This window comes from Drosophila elegans, unplaced genomic scaffold (genome assembly GCF_018152505.1).
Source record: "Drosophila elegans isolate 14027-0461.03 unplaced genomic scaffold, ASM1815250v1 contig_183, whole genome shotgun sequence".
Taxonomy (NCBI): Eukaryota; Metazoa; Arthropoda; class Insecta; order Diptera; family Drosophilidae; genus Drosophila; species Drosophila elegans.
In genome coordinates, this window is record NW_024545550.1 from 6,309,097 (window position 1) to 6,325,664 (window position 16,568).

Genomic DNA, 16,568 nt, shown 5'->3' on the forward strand with positions numbered 1-16,568 from the left:
AAAAAAAAAAATGGAAAAAAAAGAAAGGGGAGAAGAAAAAATAAATAAAATTGCTGCGAACGGAAACTGCATCGACAACGACTGCTTTGACCCCTTTTCCTCCCACGTGCGTGTGAATTTGCCATGGAGGGAGTCCCTTCCTTTCACCCCAACTCCTCCTCTACTTGGTGGGTATTTTATTGCAGGAGTCCCCCAAAAGGAAAAAAAGAAAGAAAATCGCATTGCTCACGTTGGCCAAAGTGCAAATGCCCAAGGAAAATATAAATTAAACCAAATTGGATGAATATTTAATTGGCTAGCAAGGGATGGGCAATGGAAAGATTAAAAATTGTAGGAGTAGGACCCAGAATAATAATGAAACCTAAGTTTTTAAAAGCATTTATAAGGTTAAGAAGGTTCGTTAAAAACCTATGTTAGCTCGAGTAAGATAGCTTGTGCAGTTAGCTTCTTATGCGCAAAGCTGAACAAATCTGATCCCAAACGTGGAACGCATTTTAATTTAAGAAAAGATCTTAAATTAATTTTAGTCCCTTAGAGCACTGTTATCGACATATTAAAGTCAGAAGCCAAGGCAAAGTAAAATATACCGCCAAAATTTCATGATGTAAGTCACATCCCAAACAGTAAGTCTTTAATGATTTTGTTACTTTTAAGTCTGTAATTGTAAAACCAAACTTAATGTACCCCTATATTTGTGAAGTTAAATATTTTCTTTTGAAAGCTGAAAGCAATGACCACGGTTTTCCGCTCAATTGATTGTCACTTTCAACGCCTTGATTAACACCTTATGCGACACTTTTTCTTTCCTTGCTACTAACTAAGCCACAAAATGGCCAGACCAAAAAGTGATAGAGAATAAAATTAAGTGAAAAGTTACCCAGGGGCTGGAAAACCTTTTATGTTGAGTGGCCGTGAGGAAACGTAATGATAGACGGACGGACGGGCCGTGACTTTGAAGAGCTACAGAGATTCAAATTCAAAAGCGACAGGATAAAGTCAAAGCCGCATTGCCACATCCTGAGTGTTGGCCAGCTCCCAGACAGTCGTCGTGGGTCCGAAATGCTGCACAAATATAATTATAAACGTCTGCCTGGCCATTAGGTGCTACGTTAAAAGCCCCCACCATCCCTGAAAGTCAACTTCCCCCCCCTGTTCTGATCCAATTTGGCTTGGGGCGTGGCATGACCACACACTCAACCCCCCCAACTGGTCTAAATTTAGTCGGGCCGGCTGGCTGGCTGTCTGGCAGGTTCATGGAAATTGTCGCATCAAGTGAAAACATCAATGGGGATTTTGGGCGGAGGTGGAAGCAGCAGCTTTGATTTTGATTCTATTTTTTATCTGCATGGCGTTTGACATTTACCAGTTCAGTTCAATGGCCAGGGAAAAGGCAATCAAATTGATGACTCTACTCCCCCACCCTGGTTTCTGTGGCTACATTTCAATTATGCTAATTACAAGCAGCCATCAAACACCTAATGGCCATGGGCGAGGAGGATTTATGTAAGGTAAGTCCAACCCCCAATTTCTCCCTTTCTCCCTTTCTCCAGCAAATCCAACTTCTGGCCGTCTCTTTGTTTTGTCATTGAGCTATTGCTACTGCGGTTTGGCTGCTAATTTATGGGCTTGTACCGAACCATTCCATAACCCCTGAGTGTACGCCTTCGCCGTCTGTAAATAAAACATAGAACTCGGAGCCCGGAGTAAAGTAGTTTTTACCCCTCTGAGGTTGTAAACATGCCGCACACAAAAGATTCCCAGTTTTTGCCCATGAAATTCTGCGCAAAACTAAAGAAAGGAGCATACAGGAGATATCCTTCTTTTGTCCTCGAAATGAAGTACTCAAATTACAGGGCAATATGCAAGTGTGTGTGCGCCATAAAGCTGTCTACAGCAATCCGATAATCATCTAAGGGCTTGCGCCACTTCATTTCGGTACAACAAATTTTATTATGCAGAAGAGATTTCTTTTTCCTTTCATGATTTCTTTTTAGTTTGCGTGTGAAGGAAGCACCGCCGCAAAGTAGGATATGTAGATGTATAGATATGACCGCATTAAAAATAAACTATCCTATATTGTTCATGTTTCTTAGGGGAGGAGAAATGCCGTAGGCTTTGAAAGCCTAGTCACAAAAGACTTGCTCTGCATACAAAAAAAAAAAAACAGTGACGATGACAGCCAACTCTGCTGCAGATTCCCCAGAAATAGGCAAACGAATTCCCCTTTTTCCTGCTGCTTTTCGCAGACTTTGCAGCTAATTTGCCTCTGGCTATAATAATGCTTAAGCCAAGTAATAAACGCAGATTTTTTGCCATCGTTTGGCAAGCAAAATCTTGGCTTGACTTTTGTTTACTTCAGAGGGCAAACAAGGAGGAGCAGGCGACTTGATCCGTTCCTCAAGTTAATTAAAGTTTTATCAAGCCAAGAGGTAAGCATGCAGACTTCTTGAGGCATTTCCTGGAATGCAGGCGTCTTCTTTTTCACTCACTCCTCCTCAAAAGCTTCATGTTTTATTCAATTTCATCTGTTGCTTTTGTTGTTCTCGACTGCGACGTAACTAGCTTAACTGAAGTTGTGAAGTACGAATACCATCCGCAAAAGTGGTTTCAAATGCATTTCGCCTTAAATGCTGCTGGGAGTTGGCCCAAGTTATATCATCATCATCACCATCGTCATCATCTTTATTATGGCCATCATGAAATTCAGGTTGTGTCATTCCACGTTTACTCGTTACCGTCTTCGATTTCAATCAATGTGCAGCAGCTTATTGAGATCTTTTCATCTTTCCATCTCTCCTTTCCCATTTTCCTTTCAGCGCGGCCTTTTGTTTTCCCTAACCTGGCGTTTTCCACAGCACCGAATTCAACAAAAGGAAATTCATTGAATAGAGAGCGGAGCGCAGAGTTAAGCCTTCAGCAGTTTATGACGCGTCAGTTTCAATCAGTTCGTGCCTCAGTGGATCCCTTCGACGGTGGCGATGATGATGATGACGATGATGACGATGATGATGGCGTTGCAGCTGCTATTCAGTGGAGATTAAATGGAAAATCGTTTGAAAAATATATGTATTTAACAGCAGGATCAAGTTCACTCGACTTGCAGATTACCAAAGCTGTCCATACTTGATTTTGACAGCAAAATCTTAACTCAATTCGTTTTTCCTTTTGAACTTAATTCATTTTTACAATGTATTTCCTATTGAAAAGCATATTTCATTCCATACCTGCAAGCGAAAAAGAGAAAAGTCAATTAGTAATTGATACATATACATAAAGTTAATTGGAAATAAATGTAATATGGGCAGCATAACCTCGATTCTGGCATGTGAACGCTTTCCCCAACCGCTGGTTACATGGAAATCGATAAACGGTGTTCGATTACATGACCGATAAGATATGATATAGCATAGCTGTGGAGACCACACATATAACTCGGGGCGGTACAAAAGCTGTAACTGCCGCCATATTGATAACTTTATCGATGTGTGTCAAAGAGCGCGGCTGCCATTGGAAATTATAAATCAATTTCCAGGCATTCAGCGTCGATCGGCCGTGATAAGATTGCCGGGCAGGGAAAAGGTCGGATCACAGGGCTTTAGCATAATTACGAAACATGGTAGCCGCGCGGAAAGGGCAACTTAAGCGGCTTACACACACGTTTAGACCATGTCTCAGGTTGTCTCCGTGGATGTGTGTGTGCCTTTCTGTGCCTCGGTGTGATGTTTTAATTAAAGCAACCGACGACGACTGTCCGGTCGTCACAGCGTCGCCAGTTAGCAGGCACAACTATCGGTCAATAACTTGGCCCAGGCACGCGCCACATACAGTAGAAACATATTAACTTGAACCAACGAGATGAAATTTATTTAAATGTCGCAAGTTCTTATATAAAAATATATTTTAAGTCTTGTTGATTTCTTTCTTCTTATGCAGTTGTAACTGATACTAAAAATTTAAAAAGCAAATAAGTTTTTTATTTAAGTTTTGAAATTTGTAAATTTGTTTGTAATAAAATGTAATACAATAAACTGTTTAGATGATTCGCTCTATTAGGTTTCCACTGTGCACGTCCAGCGGTCCGGCTATGTGTGTGGTGTTTATTTAGGGCTTAGCAAGAGTCATCACATAAAAGAGTTGCTTGATTGCTGGGCAAATGGAGTCCCAATTGAATTTTACCCGCCATCTAACTCGGAGAATGTTCAATTATTCGAGGACAAACGAGTTTTTTGCATGACCGTCTCAAAAGTCCGGAAAGAAATGGGTAATCTTGGGAGCGGCTCTGCTTTGGCCTGCTGCTCATCCATTCCATTTGCCCTGGCACATTTAATTGCAGCAATCAAATGGTTTTTTGGGCGGTGCCACCTGGGAAATTTCCTCTGGCGCATATATCATTTAATTTGCCTTTAACTTGACACATGACGCGGGGGCCTGTTCACTTCCTCGACTTTCTCCTGTTGCTGCCATTTGCAAAATGGCCGCCCTAACGGTTGTCTAACAAAATGGCCGCCCTGGCTTCTTCCGCTTACCAGCCTGCACATAAAAACCCCATATACTCACACACCCACCCAGAGTTCATTGGTTTCTGAGCGGCATTTTTCACTTGCTCTGGCAAATGACTTTGGCCACATGCTGGGACTCGCTTTTCCCCCCACTGACTGACTCCCACATTTTCGCCGCATTTTCTCACATTTTCCCAGCCCGAAGCAAGTCGCTAAGCTGGGCTAAGTTGAGCGCTTTTCCGCTGCCGGCGTTGCCTTTCTTTGTCCTTTGGCATCCAGCGACAACGAGGACGTTGCTGTTGCGCAGCAAAACTTTTGCATTATGAAATTGTAAATGTTAGCCAACAGACAGCCAACAATTTACACTCCTCAGCCAGGTGGCTGTTATCTTTTCCATTTACAAAATTCTTACTCTTAAGATACTTAAACAACTGACTTTGATTCTTGGTGAGTTTAGTAACTTATTTTGCTGTTATTTATTTTTAAGCATACTTTGCAGTCTAGTGACCAACTGAATAAATGAAAGTTTTAGTAATGTAATTTTAGATCAGAATTTGGTATCCATTTAGATGGAATTTAGTATGTGTTCGTCAGTGTTATTATACTACGCACTTCTGCTGCCTCGAGCTGTCCGAACGTTTTAGAAAAATCGTTTGCAGTTTGCCGAGGGGAAAAACAAACTTTTCACCCCCTTGAAACGAATTTTCATCTGCACATATATATTCGGTTTGTGGTATGAGAAATTAAATCTTTTAATCTTATCTTTTGTTTCAAAGTATTTGCACAGTATTTGTTTTATTAACCTATGCTTAAGTCGTTTTAACAGCAGCTGAAGTAAAACAAATAATCAAAGCTTTTAATTCATCTTCCGTATTGATTTTGATTTTGCTTATTTAAGCATATATAAATTAAATCTTCTAAAACCGTATATTTGGATTGTTGTCCACGTTAATGTCAAAGTATGCATTGATGACGCCTCGCCACACACCTTCGGTGGCCAATTTAATCATAAACATGTAGCTGCCCTTTGGCAAGGGAATTTTGGCGTACATTAGATCGGCCAAAACAAAGTCCTTCAGGATAATATCGTGCTATGGAAAAAGGAGATAATCACGTTATTATCCGAGTGTGGCATCTTTTTATCAAAGTACTTACGTTTAAAGGACAAGTGTGGTTTAAATTACTATACGGCCTCAAAGCCTTGAAAAACAAGTAGAAAACACTCAACGGATTCGGATGTCTCATAAATTGGCAAAAGTCGAGGGTAACGTTAAATAGAAATGGATGGTATCCCGACAGCTTCTTATAGACGCCAAAATTGACCGTAGCATTTCTAATAGGAAGTTGTAGGACTTTAATGTGAACATTCTCACCGATGATGCCACGTCCCAAAACCTTTAGACGACATGTAACAACCTCAAAATATAATTTGTCATATACTTCACATTTAACGTTAGTATGGCGGGTAACAATGTCTCCATTGTGCTCTAGAGCCATTAACAATAAGCCAAACACTGTGATTGCTGTAAACTTCATGACAGAATTAGTGTCGACCTAATAATCGATTCTTCAAAACTATACTAAACTCATCAGCATTGTACTGTGTTGTATTACTTATAATTGTTATTACAGGTTAAATTATTTTTTAATTTATTTGGTTTAGAAAACAATTTTCTGATTAATGATTGTAGTGCCATTGTCATTAGGTGATCAAAAATGAACGTAACGAAATAAAAACTATGCATGCGTAACTCGCAAAAATGTTGTCGGATCAACTAAATTTGTCTAAATTTTAAGTTTTAAATTTTATTGTCATAGTCCTAATTAACTGTAATCAAAGATTTGCTAAGTTCCAATGATATTTAATATAATGGAAGTTTTGAAGACCGATTTAGATTATTGTTGTCTACACTTGATCCTTAAGATTTATAAAACGTTTAGTTTGAAAAATGTTCTATCCCAACAACCCAATAAATAAATATTGTAAAGTTTTAATTTATCAATATTTTATCTCTGTGTATGATACTACAGAGCGAATGGATTCAGCTATTTATCCCGACCTGGATATTTTGTGTCATTTTCATGGAGAAAATCGATTTCCCAGCCGGGGCAGGGTGATTCAATGACGGGATTGTCGGTCGAGAGATTAGAATGCAGTTTCCCAGATTCATAATTATCCGGGCCCTATGCCAATTTCCTTTTCAGAGGGAGGTTTTCTTCCGGGCACGTGTGCCACAGTTAGTTTGTGTAAATATCCATTTTTGCCCCTGTTTTCCTTTTTTCTAGTTTGCTCTGTAAACTTATGCATCGCTGCGCTTTGACAAGCCATAATCCCTTAGCAGTAAAAATATGGATTTCATTTCATGTTCCATATTTTATGGCCCCAAAGCGAAATGAGAACGATGGAAATGAAAAATAGTTCTCCCCAGTGCTAATGGCTAGTTGTTAAACTTTCAAATTGATCCATGTATTTCACAGTCGGATGCGGCTGTAGTGCACAACGCATATTTTCCTGCCCCGCGTTTGATGTTTTTCTTGGATCCATAAAAAAGAAGAGGGCCGCTCCCCAAGAATCGAGTATAAATCGTAGTGTCAAAGAGCGCTGGAGAATATAAATTTATGATTTATCGAAAGCATATGCGCGTTACCTCCTCTACAGGAAGTACCCAGCGAGACTTTGTAGAGGCGAGTTTTTCCAATTATTATTAGCATTTTACAATCGCTTGGGCATGTTTCGAATGGCTCTTTAGTGCACATCGAAGACCACACCCCCTTGAAAATCGACGAAGAAAACACTGACAGATGTCCCAGAGACCAGATGACGATTCCTGGGGGATCTAGCCAGGAATCAACTTCGATTTGTCCAAGTCAAGTGACGAGGATTACCAGAAGAAACTTTTCCTTCAGAACTCAAATATATGTATAATTTGTACAATTGAATCAAAAACTAAGCGGAAGTTGTGGAAATAACAGCAGCTGCTGGTTGTGGATGTCGGAAGCAGTCTCCAAAAATATCCAGAAAATTGTAAATTATTTTCTCTGCCCGCCTGACAATGACTTATGTGCAGGTTAAGTGCCGCTGACAGATTTTGACACATTGCGGCAATGTCACGAAGCGAAATGCATATTCAAGATTTCGTTAAGTCACTGGACTGTTGCTTTGATTAGAGCCAAAATGCAATGTGAAAGTCGATTGAGTTGTGGAAACGAACACTTCTTTAATTAACATATGCTGCGCGTCCTGTTGTTGTTTGTCTTTTCCAACAGCTGCTGCGGTCTGCAAACTTTTCCCAAGCGGTATTTGTTGTTTCGGTTACCGTTTATGCTGTCGGTGGTTGCCTAACAAATTAATTTCATATAACGTCCGCCCGTTCATGTATGGTATATACAACTGCGGTCAAAATAGAAGCATTTTTTGTTCGATAATGATTTTGTGGTTATTTTGATAATGGGTAAGCATTAAAAATAATTTATGAATTAATTAAAAATATTAAATTAAACTGATTTTTTTTTAAACATTTAGCACAAAAAATATAATTTGGAGCTGATTTACATAATGGCAAATTTTGTAAATGTTTCGGAATGGTTTTTAAAAATAATTGAGTTATTGAAAATGTATACTTAACATATATTATTAATATCAAAATTAGACTTCTAGAAATGTTCTAAATAACACCATAAATCAAATAAATAGGGTTTGTTTATAAATTCGAATTGTATGTTACATTAATATATAGGCAGGGAAATAGCTATATTTGGTTGTATTGTTTTGGCCTTAGCTGTATATGAACATAAACTCCAACATTATAGTTCATTTTGCACTCGGGTTACATGTGTGTGGAATGGAATAGTCGTTTGGATGGATCCTATCCTATCCCATCCTATCCCATCCTTGGCAACAGTTCCAATTGAAATTAATGTTTTATGGTTTCTGCAGCGACCGCACACAGCACAATGACAGCAAAAGGGAAAATACGACAGCTGGACATTGGATGAAGGGGAGTAATTTCAACAGTTTTGTGCCTTCTTGTATACCAACTCGCTTTTCCTAATGCCAATTTGCCATGGAGAGTTTCCTGAAAGTGACAAAAGAAAATGCCAATCCTTGGGCCAGACTTTCTTTCCCTTTTCTTAGTTCTTCTTTCTTTTTGTTTCGCTGTTGGCCATGGCAAATTGGACATTCTTCTTCAAATTTCCTGTTTATGCCCCATAAAATCCATCGAAGCGTTTAATATTGGCAACTTAAGTTGCTGGAAATAAGGGAAGCGGCAGGAACAACGCGCCAAGTACGTGGTCTGGGATTCAAATTGGTTTCTTGAGGTATGTACTATATTATATGTAAAGTGATGGAAGCGTCTGGCATTGAATTTATTCGACATTGTCTGAGTCAGAGTAGTCAGCTGTTTGGATATCCACAGTTTATCTGCCATGATTTAAGTGAAAAAGTTCAGTAACATTTCAATGTATCTTCTGCCAGAGTTGACAGCTCTAATTTAATTCAAGATTTTGCATAATTTTCACAAACAGACAGGCTGCCGTAAGTAAAACCGCTATCTGTAATACCAACATATACGATACATGAAAGTTTCGGATCTTAAACCTATAAGGTTGTTGAATTATGTACATCAATAGTTAATAGTTTGTAGTTTGTTTTCATATAAGTAAGACTTTAAAAATGAAAAGTTTTTTTTTTTTAAGTTTTCCACCATTTATCATCTGACTCAGGAAGATATACTTATTGAAGTTCGACTGTATTTTGTCACTAATAATTTGGAATGAAAAGTTTGTCCGGCAAAAGAGAGAGTTGAGTTTTCATCATAATCAAAGCAATTTTTTTTTTTTTTGCATATCAGTCCAAGTGGGTTTGGTTCAGGCCGGATTATGCAACTTGTCTGGGGCAGCTGGAAAATGCAGTTGCATTTTTAGGTTGCATTTCGCAGTGGCATTTTGCAGTTGCATCCCACGCACGACTTGGACGACTGGCGCCTGCCCACGTTTAGGCTGTTAATTGAATTTTTCGCCTAACGATATAAGCTTCATAAATAAACGTGTACAATAATAATAACAAAACTTATCGAAAAGTGTATGCCAAAAAATGAAACGGGTTTTATTTCGATTTGATCAAATTTATGTCAATTTCAGAAAGTGTTAATTGCTGTTGACGTCGATTTATGTGTCGCACAATTTTATCGGGGATAATGACAGCCAACCGCAATAACAAGTGCATACTTAGTGGCGCATTAGCAAGGAAAACACTCCAAAAAGTTTAGCTAACTGGAATGCGAATTGAAATTGGCACATGCAAATGAAGGGGCAGCAAAGTGGAAGGCGGAATATTTCCAAAAAGAGGGGATTACATTTGTTTGATTTATATTTGATGAAAATGGAATTTGAAATGAGTATCTGTCGAACATTTTGTTATTTATCGTTTCGGTTGCATACAATTTTCAATGATTTCGATTGGCTTTTATGTTTTTTTTTTATGATCCATTTTATTGAATGAGAGATATTTAAAGAATTTAAAACGTAGAAAAATAGAATAGACATTTCGACAATACAATTTCGTTTTAATTAAACTTAATTATATAAAAGCCAAAAAAATGTTTAAAGTTTTCCCATTTATCATCATAATTTTCCCATTATCACATTTGTTTTTTGCAGAGAATGAAGAAAAGAGAAATCCAATTAATGAATAATGAGTTCTGTAGTTTTTCAAATAAAGCAAAAGTTATAAGCAGCCCATAATTCAACCTGAATGCGTTCACACCTCCAAACCGACACACACTTTAGCTAACTTAATTTTAAGGCTGTAAAACTTTTTACAAATAATTTCTTTCTCCCCTTTTTTGTTGGCTGGAAGCTCCCACACAAAAAATGGGGAGTGTCAAGAAGGAGTGAGAGAGGGCCATTTTGATAAGACAGAGCCAGAAATTTGTGCGCTCCAGTTGGCAACAAATTATGAAAATGAAAAATGCCATCAAAGCAGCGTAAATCATCTGATTTTGACATGCTTTATTATTTATGACCAGGGTCGCCCCCAAAACAAAAGAAAAAGGGGGAAAACATATAGCTCTTGACTCTTAAGTACAAATCAGGCGGCAATAAAGGTGTTTAAAACAGTTCAGATAAGTGCGATTATTGTTGAAATGACAGCTTTTAAATCATATTTAACTGTCTGAATGTTATGTGCCGCTCCATATTTAAATATAGTAGTATTTTCCCCATTACGCATAGTTTGTCCATTATGAATCATCAGCATTCAGCAAAAAGATGAGCAGGAAAAGCAGCAGGAACAGGAGCAGGAAAAACTGAAAGCACTTGGCATTTGACTTCTGTCCCCGGTTCCCGTTTCTGAATTTTATGGCATTTTATTTTAGCTCAACTCCAACCCAACCCAACCCCACCCCACCCGGAAAACCCACACATTTCGAAGGCCCTCTGCCACTTCTCCCGATGTCTCGGCGTTTGGCCCCGTCAAAACAACATTTCTGCGTTGGGCAACCGCAGAGAGTCAAACAAACAACAGCGCCAGCGACATCGACTGCACTTGAAGAAAATCACTATTTTAGATTCTAGATAAAGGGTTTGATTTCAGGCATTTGAACATAAAAGACAACATAAGATTTTGATGAGGTGCATTTTGAAAATAAATCTAGATCTAGATTAAAATGTTATTATAATATAGTGTACCGTTCTAGAATACCTAGGTTTTTTCGACTCTTACAATTTAAGCTTTTTAAATATGTTTTTATATGAGCCAAAATAGTTCCCTGTGCATGAAATACACTATGGGATATATATAATAAAGTGAAGCTGTTGAGAGCCGCGTTAGATGACGATGACGATGCTCACAGCCTGCGTGGAGGGTTGGGCATGCGGATGAAGAGCAGGGGATGAGCAGGGGATGAGCAGGGTGCCAGGGAACCAGGGTGCGGGAGGATGGATAGCGAGAATTCTCTGTGTGGCAAGCGTCTGTTGCAAAATCAAAAAAATATTGTGCGTTAAGAGGGATGCTTGGTGGACTGGGCCAACAAATACCAACAGCTGAGAACTGGCTGAAAAGTGGGTGGGTGAAATTGAGTCTGGATGGGGGAGGAAAAATCGATAAATGCCTCGAACATATGAATTATGTGTCTGTGTGCACGCCTCGACCCTTCCGTCCCCTCACTGCTCATCAGATTTCCCAGTCCACTTCGAGATTCAGCTGCGGTTCCTCATCGGGTTAAGTTCAAGTGGCAGCTCATTGCACTCCGGCCAGAGATACATTTTACAATTTCGCATTTAATTCTCCAAAGCCATTCTCGCTCGGATTGGGTTTTATGGCCTGGCAGCAATTGGCGCCCACACACGCAGTTGCTGTTGCTGTTTGCCAAACTGAACAACAGTATTTTGTGGTCTGCCCACGATGGCATGGAGCTGCACTGACCGCATTAGATAGCAAAACCCCTTCGGCTTTGGTCAGTCCAGTCCTGTATCATGAATGTTTTTGGCAACTCATATGCAAATATGTTGCAAATATGCAAGGGAAAATGGGAACAGGTCGAGTGCTGCTGGCTAAATCAATGAATGTGTTTGGACAAGTGGCAGCCATTGCGTCACCCCGAATCCCTTATCCCATTCACCGGAGACCAAGGGCACTAATCCGTAAGATACGAGTGCTCGGACATTCAGCATGAGCAATTTATACTTGATTTCTATTTCATAGTCAAACAACAGTGTTGGGAAAGGTACCTATTAAGGTACAGAAAGTATTTTGCTTTTAGTAATGGGAAAAATTATCAAAGATGCAAGATTTTTGTAGCGATTTCCAAACTTTAAAACCTTGAAATTGTGATGAAGTGTTTACGTGTTAAAAAATCCTAGCTTATTTCAGTTGGAAATCTGAATTAATGTTGATAAATGGGCACAATTATATAAACAGATACTTCCCATCACTGGTAATATTTTTCCATACTCCCATTTTCCAACCGCAAACAAAATAAACAAACCCCAAGACTTAATTAAAATTGAATAGTACAACTCTGGGGAAAATCGTTATCTCGTTTATAAATTAAGCGGCAGAGAACAGTTGAACTTATAACCTAAAGCTGCTGGAGCTGCTAGAGCTGCTGGCCACAAAACCAATTTGGCCCGGCCAACTGGAAACTTTCATAAATAGAAAGCGTTTCTGGGATGCATTGCATATCCAATTGGTAAACGCTGATACGATTGTCTGGATGTCTGACTTGAAGAAAAAATACAAGAAACACTGAACAATAAATTTTTCATGCTCAACACAAACGCACCATGTACATGCGTACATATATTTATTTATGACAGCACGCAGGTCGCAGCCACGACTCCAAGTTCGATTCGAAATTGACCCCCGAAAAAGTTATCTATAGATCGCCGACGTCTGACGTCTGCGGTTTCCCCATATATGAGCTGATAAATGAACAAATCTAGCGCAACGTCGCGTCGTCCAAGTCGATTTCGATTTTGATTCCGACTGCGAACCGATTCCAAGTTCCAAGTTGGTGATAAGGCAATCAATAAGGCAAACACACAGCTCGAGGTTTATTGAACCCCCTTGGAAAATAAGGGGACCCACCTCCGAACCATCTGGCCGTAGTGCAATTAAGTGGGTTTTCGTTTATTTTTTGGGGCCCTTCGATTGCAGTTTTGTTTATTTCTTGCTTAATGGTGATTTATGTTGCGGTTCGATGGGTTTTTCGGGAGGCCTTTGGGGGTTTTAGTAAATTGCCAGTCGGATATCTCAAATAAGTTTGTTTAGGAATCAGTTACAAACATATTTAGATATGATGATAATGCGGTAAATATTTGCGAGCGAATCAAAGTCCCCAAAAAGTCAGAACCCAAACTTACTTGCGTTTGAAAGATGGGGACACACACACACACACACGTGCGATTGGGTGTCAACCAAAATATTTGTAAGATAATATTTACACACGACTAATGCCGCAGATTCGGGAAGAGGTGGTGAAGGAAAGATTTGGACAAAATATTTGTGCGTGTCAACAAACCACGATGATGATGGTGCTCTTCGACTCAAATTGAAATTCATTCCACGTTTGCCGGAGCGTGACCGATCCCGATCTCTATATAAATGATTTGATTGACATCAATAATTGCATGTACACACATTTCCATGCATTTGGCATAGGTTGTTGGTAGCCAACTACCGAAAAAAAAAGTAAATGGGCAATAGTAGAATCCGTATCAATTTGCATATGTCTCTAGTGACAACGACGGTGTTTGCATGAAAAATAAACAGAGCTCTGCTGATTGACGTTGAACGTTTCCCCTGAAGCATAATTAAATGCATTTGATGTGCTTGTCCTGCCAACAGAATACCATTTATTTGGAAAAGATTATTATTGTTCTGGGCTATCATGGGGAAAAAATTTTATGGGCTCACCAAATGTTAATTGTAATTTGTTGTTGTGTTTCATAAATGAAAGTAACTACTCTATAGTCTAAACAAATCATGTAAGATATTTTTTTTGTTTTAGCTAAAAACTCATAAGATCCGTATTTTCCGAAATAGATTAAATATTTATACCATTGTTCTTAATTCAAAGAAAAGGATGTATGTATGTAAACTTGACAATTTTATTTGTATTGCGTTATTGGGAAAACTCTATATTTTTACTGTAACTTGTGATCTTAACGTGCAGATTATCAGAATTTGAAAGATACATTACGTCCGACTTCACGAGGTATTAAGAAATCGATTCTCTGGAACCCCCAATACTGTTTCCATTTATTCGTCTGGTTATTCTCTTTCAGATCTCGTCTCATCAATCACGTTTTGGCAGCTCCACATGCTTTCCATCCAGCTCCCCCCGTATTGTACTTCTCTTTCTATTCCCGTCTACGTGACTTCCGTCTTTTGGCTTGTCCATTTGTCCCGCGAGCTTTGGAATTCCCCTTCCGATTCCCTACCTCTTTTTTTCTGCGGTTCAGGGAGTTCTCCAGCTTCTTCTTCCCATACTGCCTTGCATTTATCTACTTTGCTGTTGTCATGTCAAACACTCGGCACAAAAGTTCAAGTGCGGGTTTTCGCCGCCTTTCCCCGTTTCTCCCGGCAATTTCACGCTTGTCAGGTCGGCGAAAAAGTTCGTCTCTTTATTTTTTTTTTCTTAACTTTACCTGGCGCCAACATCCCACAACCCTAACGGTGTGAAATTTATAAACATCAGCAAAGTGTCGCAGGCAACACAAAAGCTCATTTGTCGAACGAAAGTAAAATCGGCTTAGAGGCCAAACTATGCAGGCATGAGTGGGTTAAGTTCTAAGAACTTTATGGAACCACGTCAAGTGTCTGCCCTCAGACAACTTAATTAGATAAATGCTCTCCTCCCTGTCAGTTTTCTAATTTTCTAGTTGTAAAGTGATCCGAACGCCCACATACTGCGCCCTAACTATCGTCAACATTATCGTCATTATCTCCATCACCATTGTAGAGACTACTGAAGAGCCCCCTCGTCTCAGCTGACATAATTTTATGCTCGACATTCAATTAGGAGTAGATGTAGGTGCCATCATCCTCACTGGAACTGCGGAACTCTGGCAAATGCAAATTGTGAGCAGACAAAAGCAATTTGTGTCATTGCCAGCAGCCATATACACACAGTTGCAGTCAAAATAATAGCACTAATAGTTTTGATAACCATAAGCATTTATCTTCTAAAAGATTTATATTTTTGTTCATATAAAACTGTTGTCAAAACTTCAAAATATGTGACTTTTGATTTTGAAGCTCGATATAAAAATAAAAAAACAAACAATTTCTTATTAATGGCTTTATTATTTTTGTTTTAAACTTGTACAAGTTACTTATAAAGAATAAAACTTTTTGTTAGTAATATTATTTTGAACGCACCTGTATGTGAATAAAGACATTTCTGTGGGTAAAAAGAGATAGAGAAACGCATGAGGGAGACGGACGGAAGGGAACTTGTATTTTACCACCTCATTACAAGATTTGCATATTTGCCTCTGCCATTGTCTGAGACTCGAAAACAAAAGCCAAGCACAGACAATGGCTGCTCCTCGACTCAAGGATATTTTCGCACTCAGAAAACTAGACCTAAATTTAGAAAACCACCGAGAAAACAGTGACTGAAAACATGACTTCCTGCCACAACTTTCGCGAGTCAAGTGTTAGCCACTTTTGAAGCTAAATCTTAAAAGCCTCGGATAACAACTATCTGCTGCAGTTGTTGGTGTTTTTGGGTATAAGCCACCACTTGCTTGCCAAGTGTTCCTACATAAAGTCGCTTACCTAATGGCCAAAGCGTTGAAATCATCGTTGGCTGGTTGCATTTCACAGGATTTTATGGCAAATGTACACCGATTTCCCGTTCGCCCGCTATCCGCTCCACTCGGCTCCATTGACAGCTCAATTCCACTGCCGCAGAATGTGGAAATAGAAAATGTGCGGCGGATAATTGCCATTAATCAGGCGAGTCCACACATGGACATGGCACGTCATAAGCCTCACAGCACACTACATCTAATCCAGCGTTTGCTATAGGTTCAAAGAACAAAAAAGTCCGGTCTTGGGGTTCAACATCTGGGTGGGAATGCGGGAGGGGGCGGGGCATATGAGAGGTAGGGAATGGGCTTGGGCTTGAGCTTGGGCCTGGGGCATCTATGATATATGCAGCACTTAGTACCTACTTAAGTTGCGCGAACGCGGACAAGGCTTCAGATAAGATCGCACACAGCTGGCAAGAGCTAAGGCAAAAGCGGCTTATGGCTTAAATCCACTATACAGTGGAACCAAAAACATTGGTACATTTTAAATATTTACATCTTTTTAATTGTGAAAGACTGTCAACGGGAACGAAACAGAAGCATAGATGTGCATCGGAAACTTTATTACCCATTCTGTAGTTTTAATAAAATAAAAAATGTTTGTGTTAAATTTGCTTAACCGCAAAAATCCCCAAACAGTTTAACACTATTTTTCTGTTTACTAACTAAAAGTACCCAAGTGACGAACAAAGTGTGAAATGGTGAGCTCAACAGAACTAAAAATAATACAATACCGCACCTAAGTGC

At 39.2% G+C, this 16,568-nt stretch overlaps 2 protein-coding genes across 11 annotated transcripts in view; both read right to left on the bottom strand.

The window, feature by feature from the left end:
* Positions 1-16,568, bottom strand: part of LOC108143289 (neogenin) — a 37,169-nt gene that overhangs the window by 12,804 nt on the left and 7,797 nt on the right. The gene's annotated exons all lie outside the window — the stretch shown is intronic.
* Positions 5,230-6,035, bottom strand: LOC108143366. Its single transcript, XM_017267688.2, is given in 2 exon segments — positions 5,230-5,595; positions 5,645-6,035. Coding segments are annotated over 2 exon segments (570 nt in total). The 3' UTR covers positions 5,230-5,416.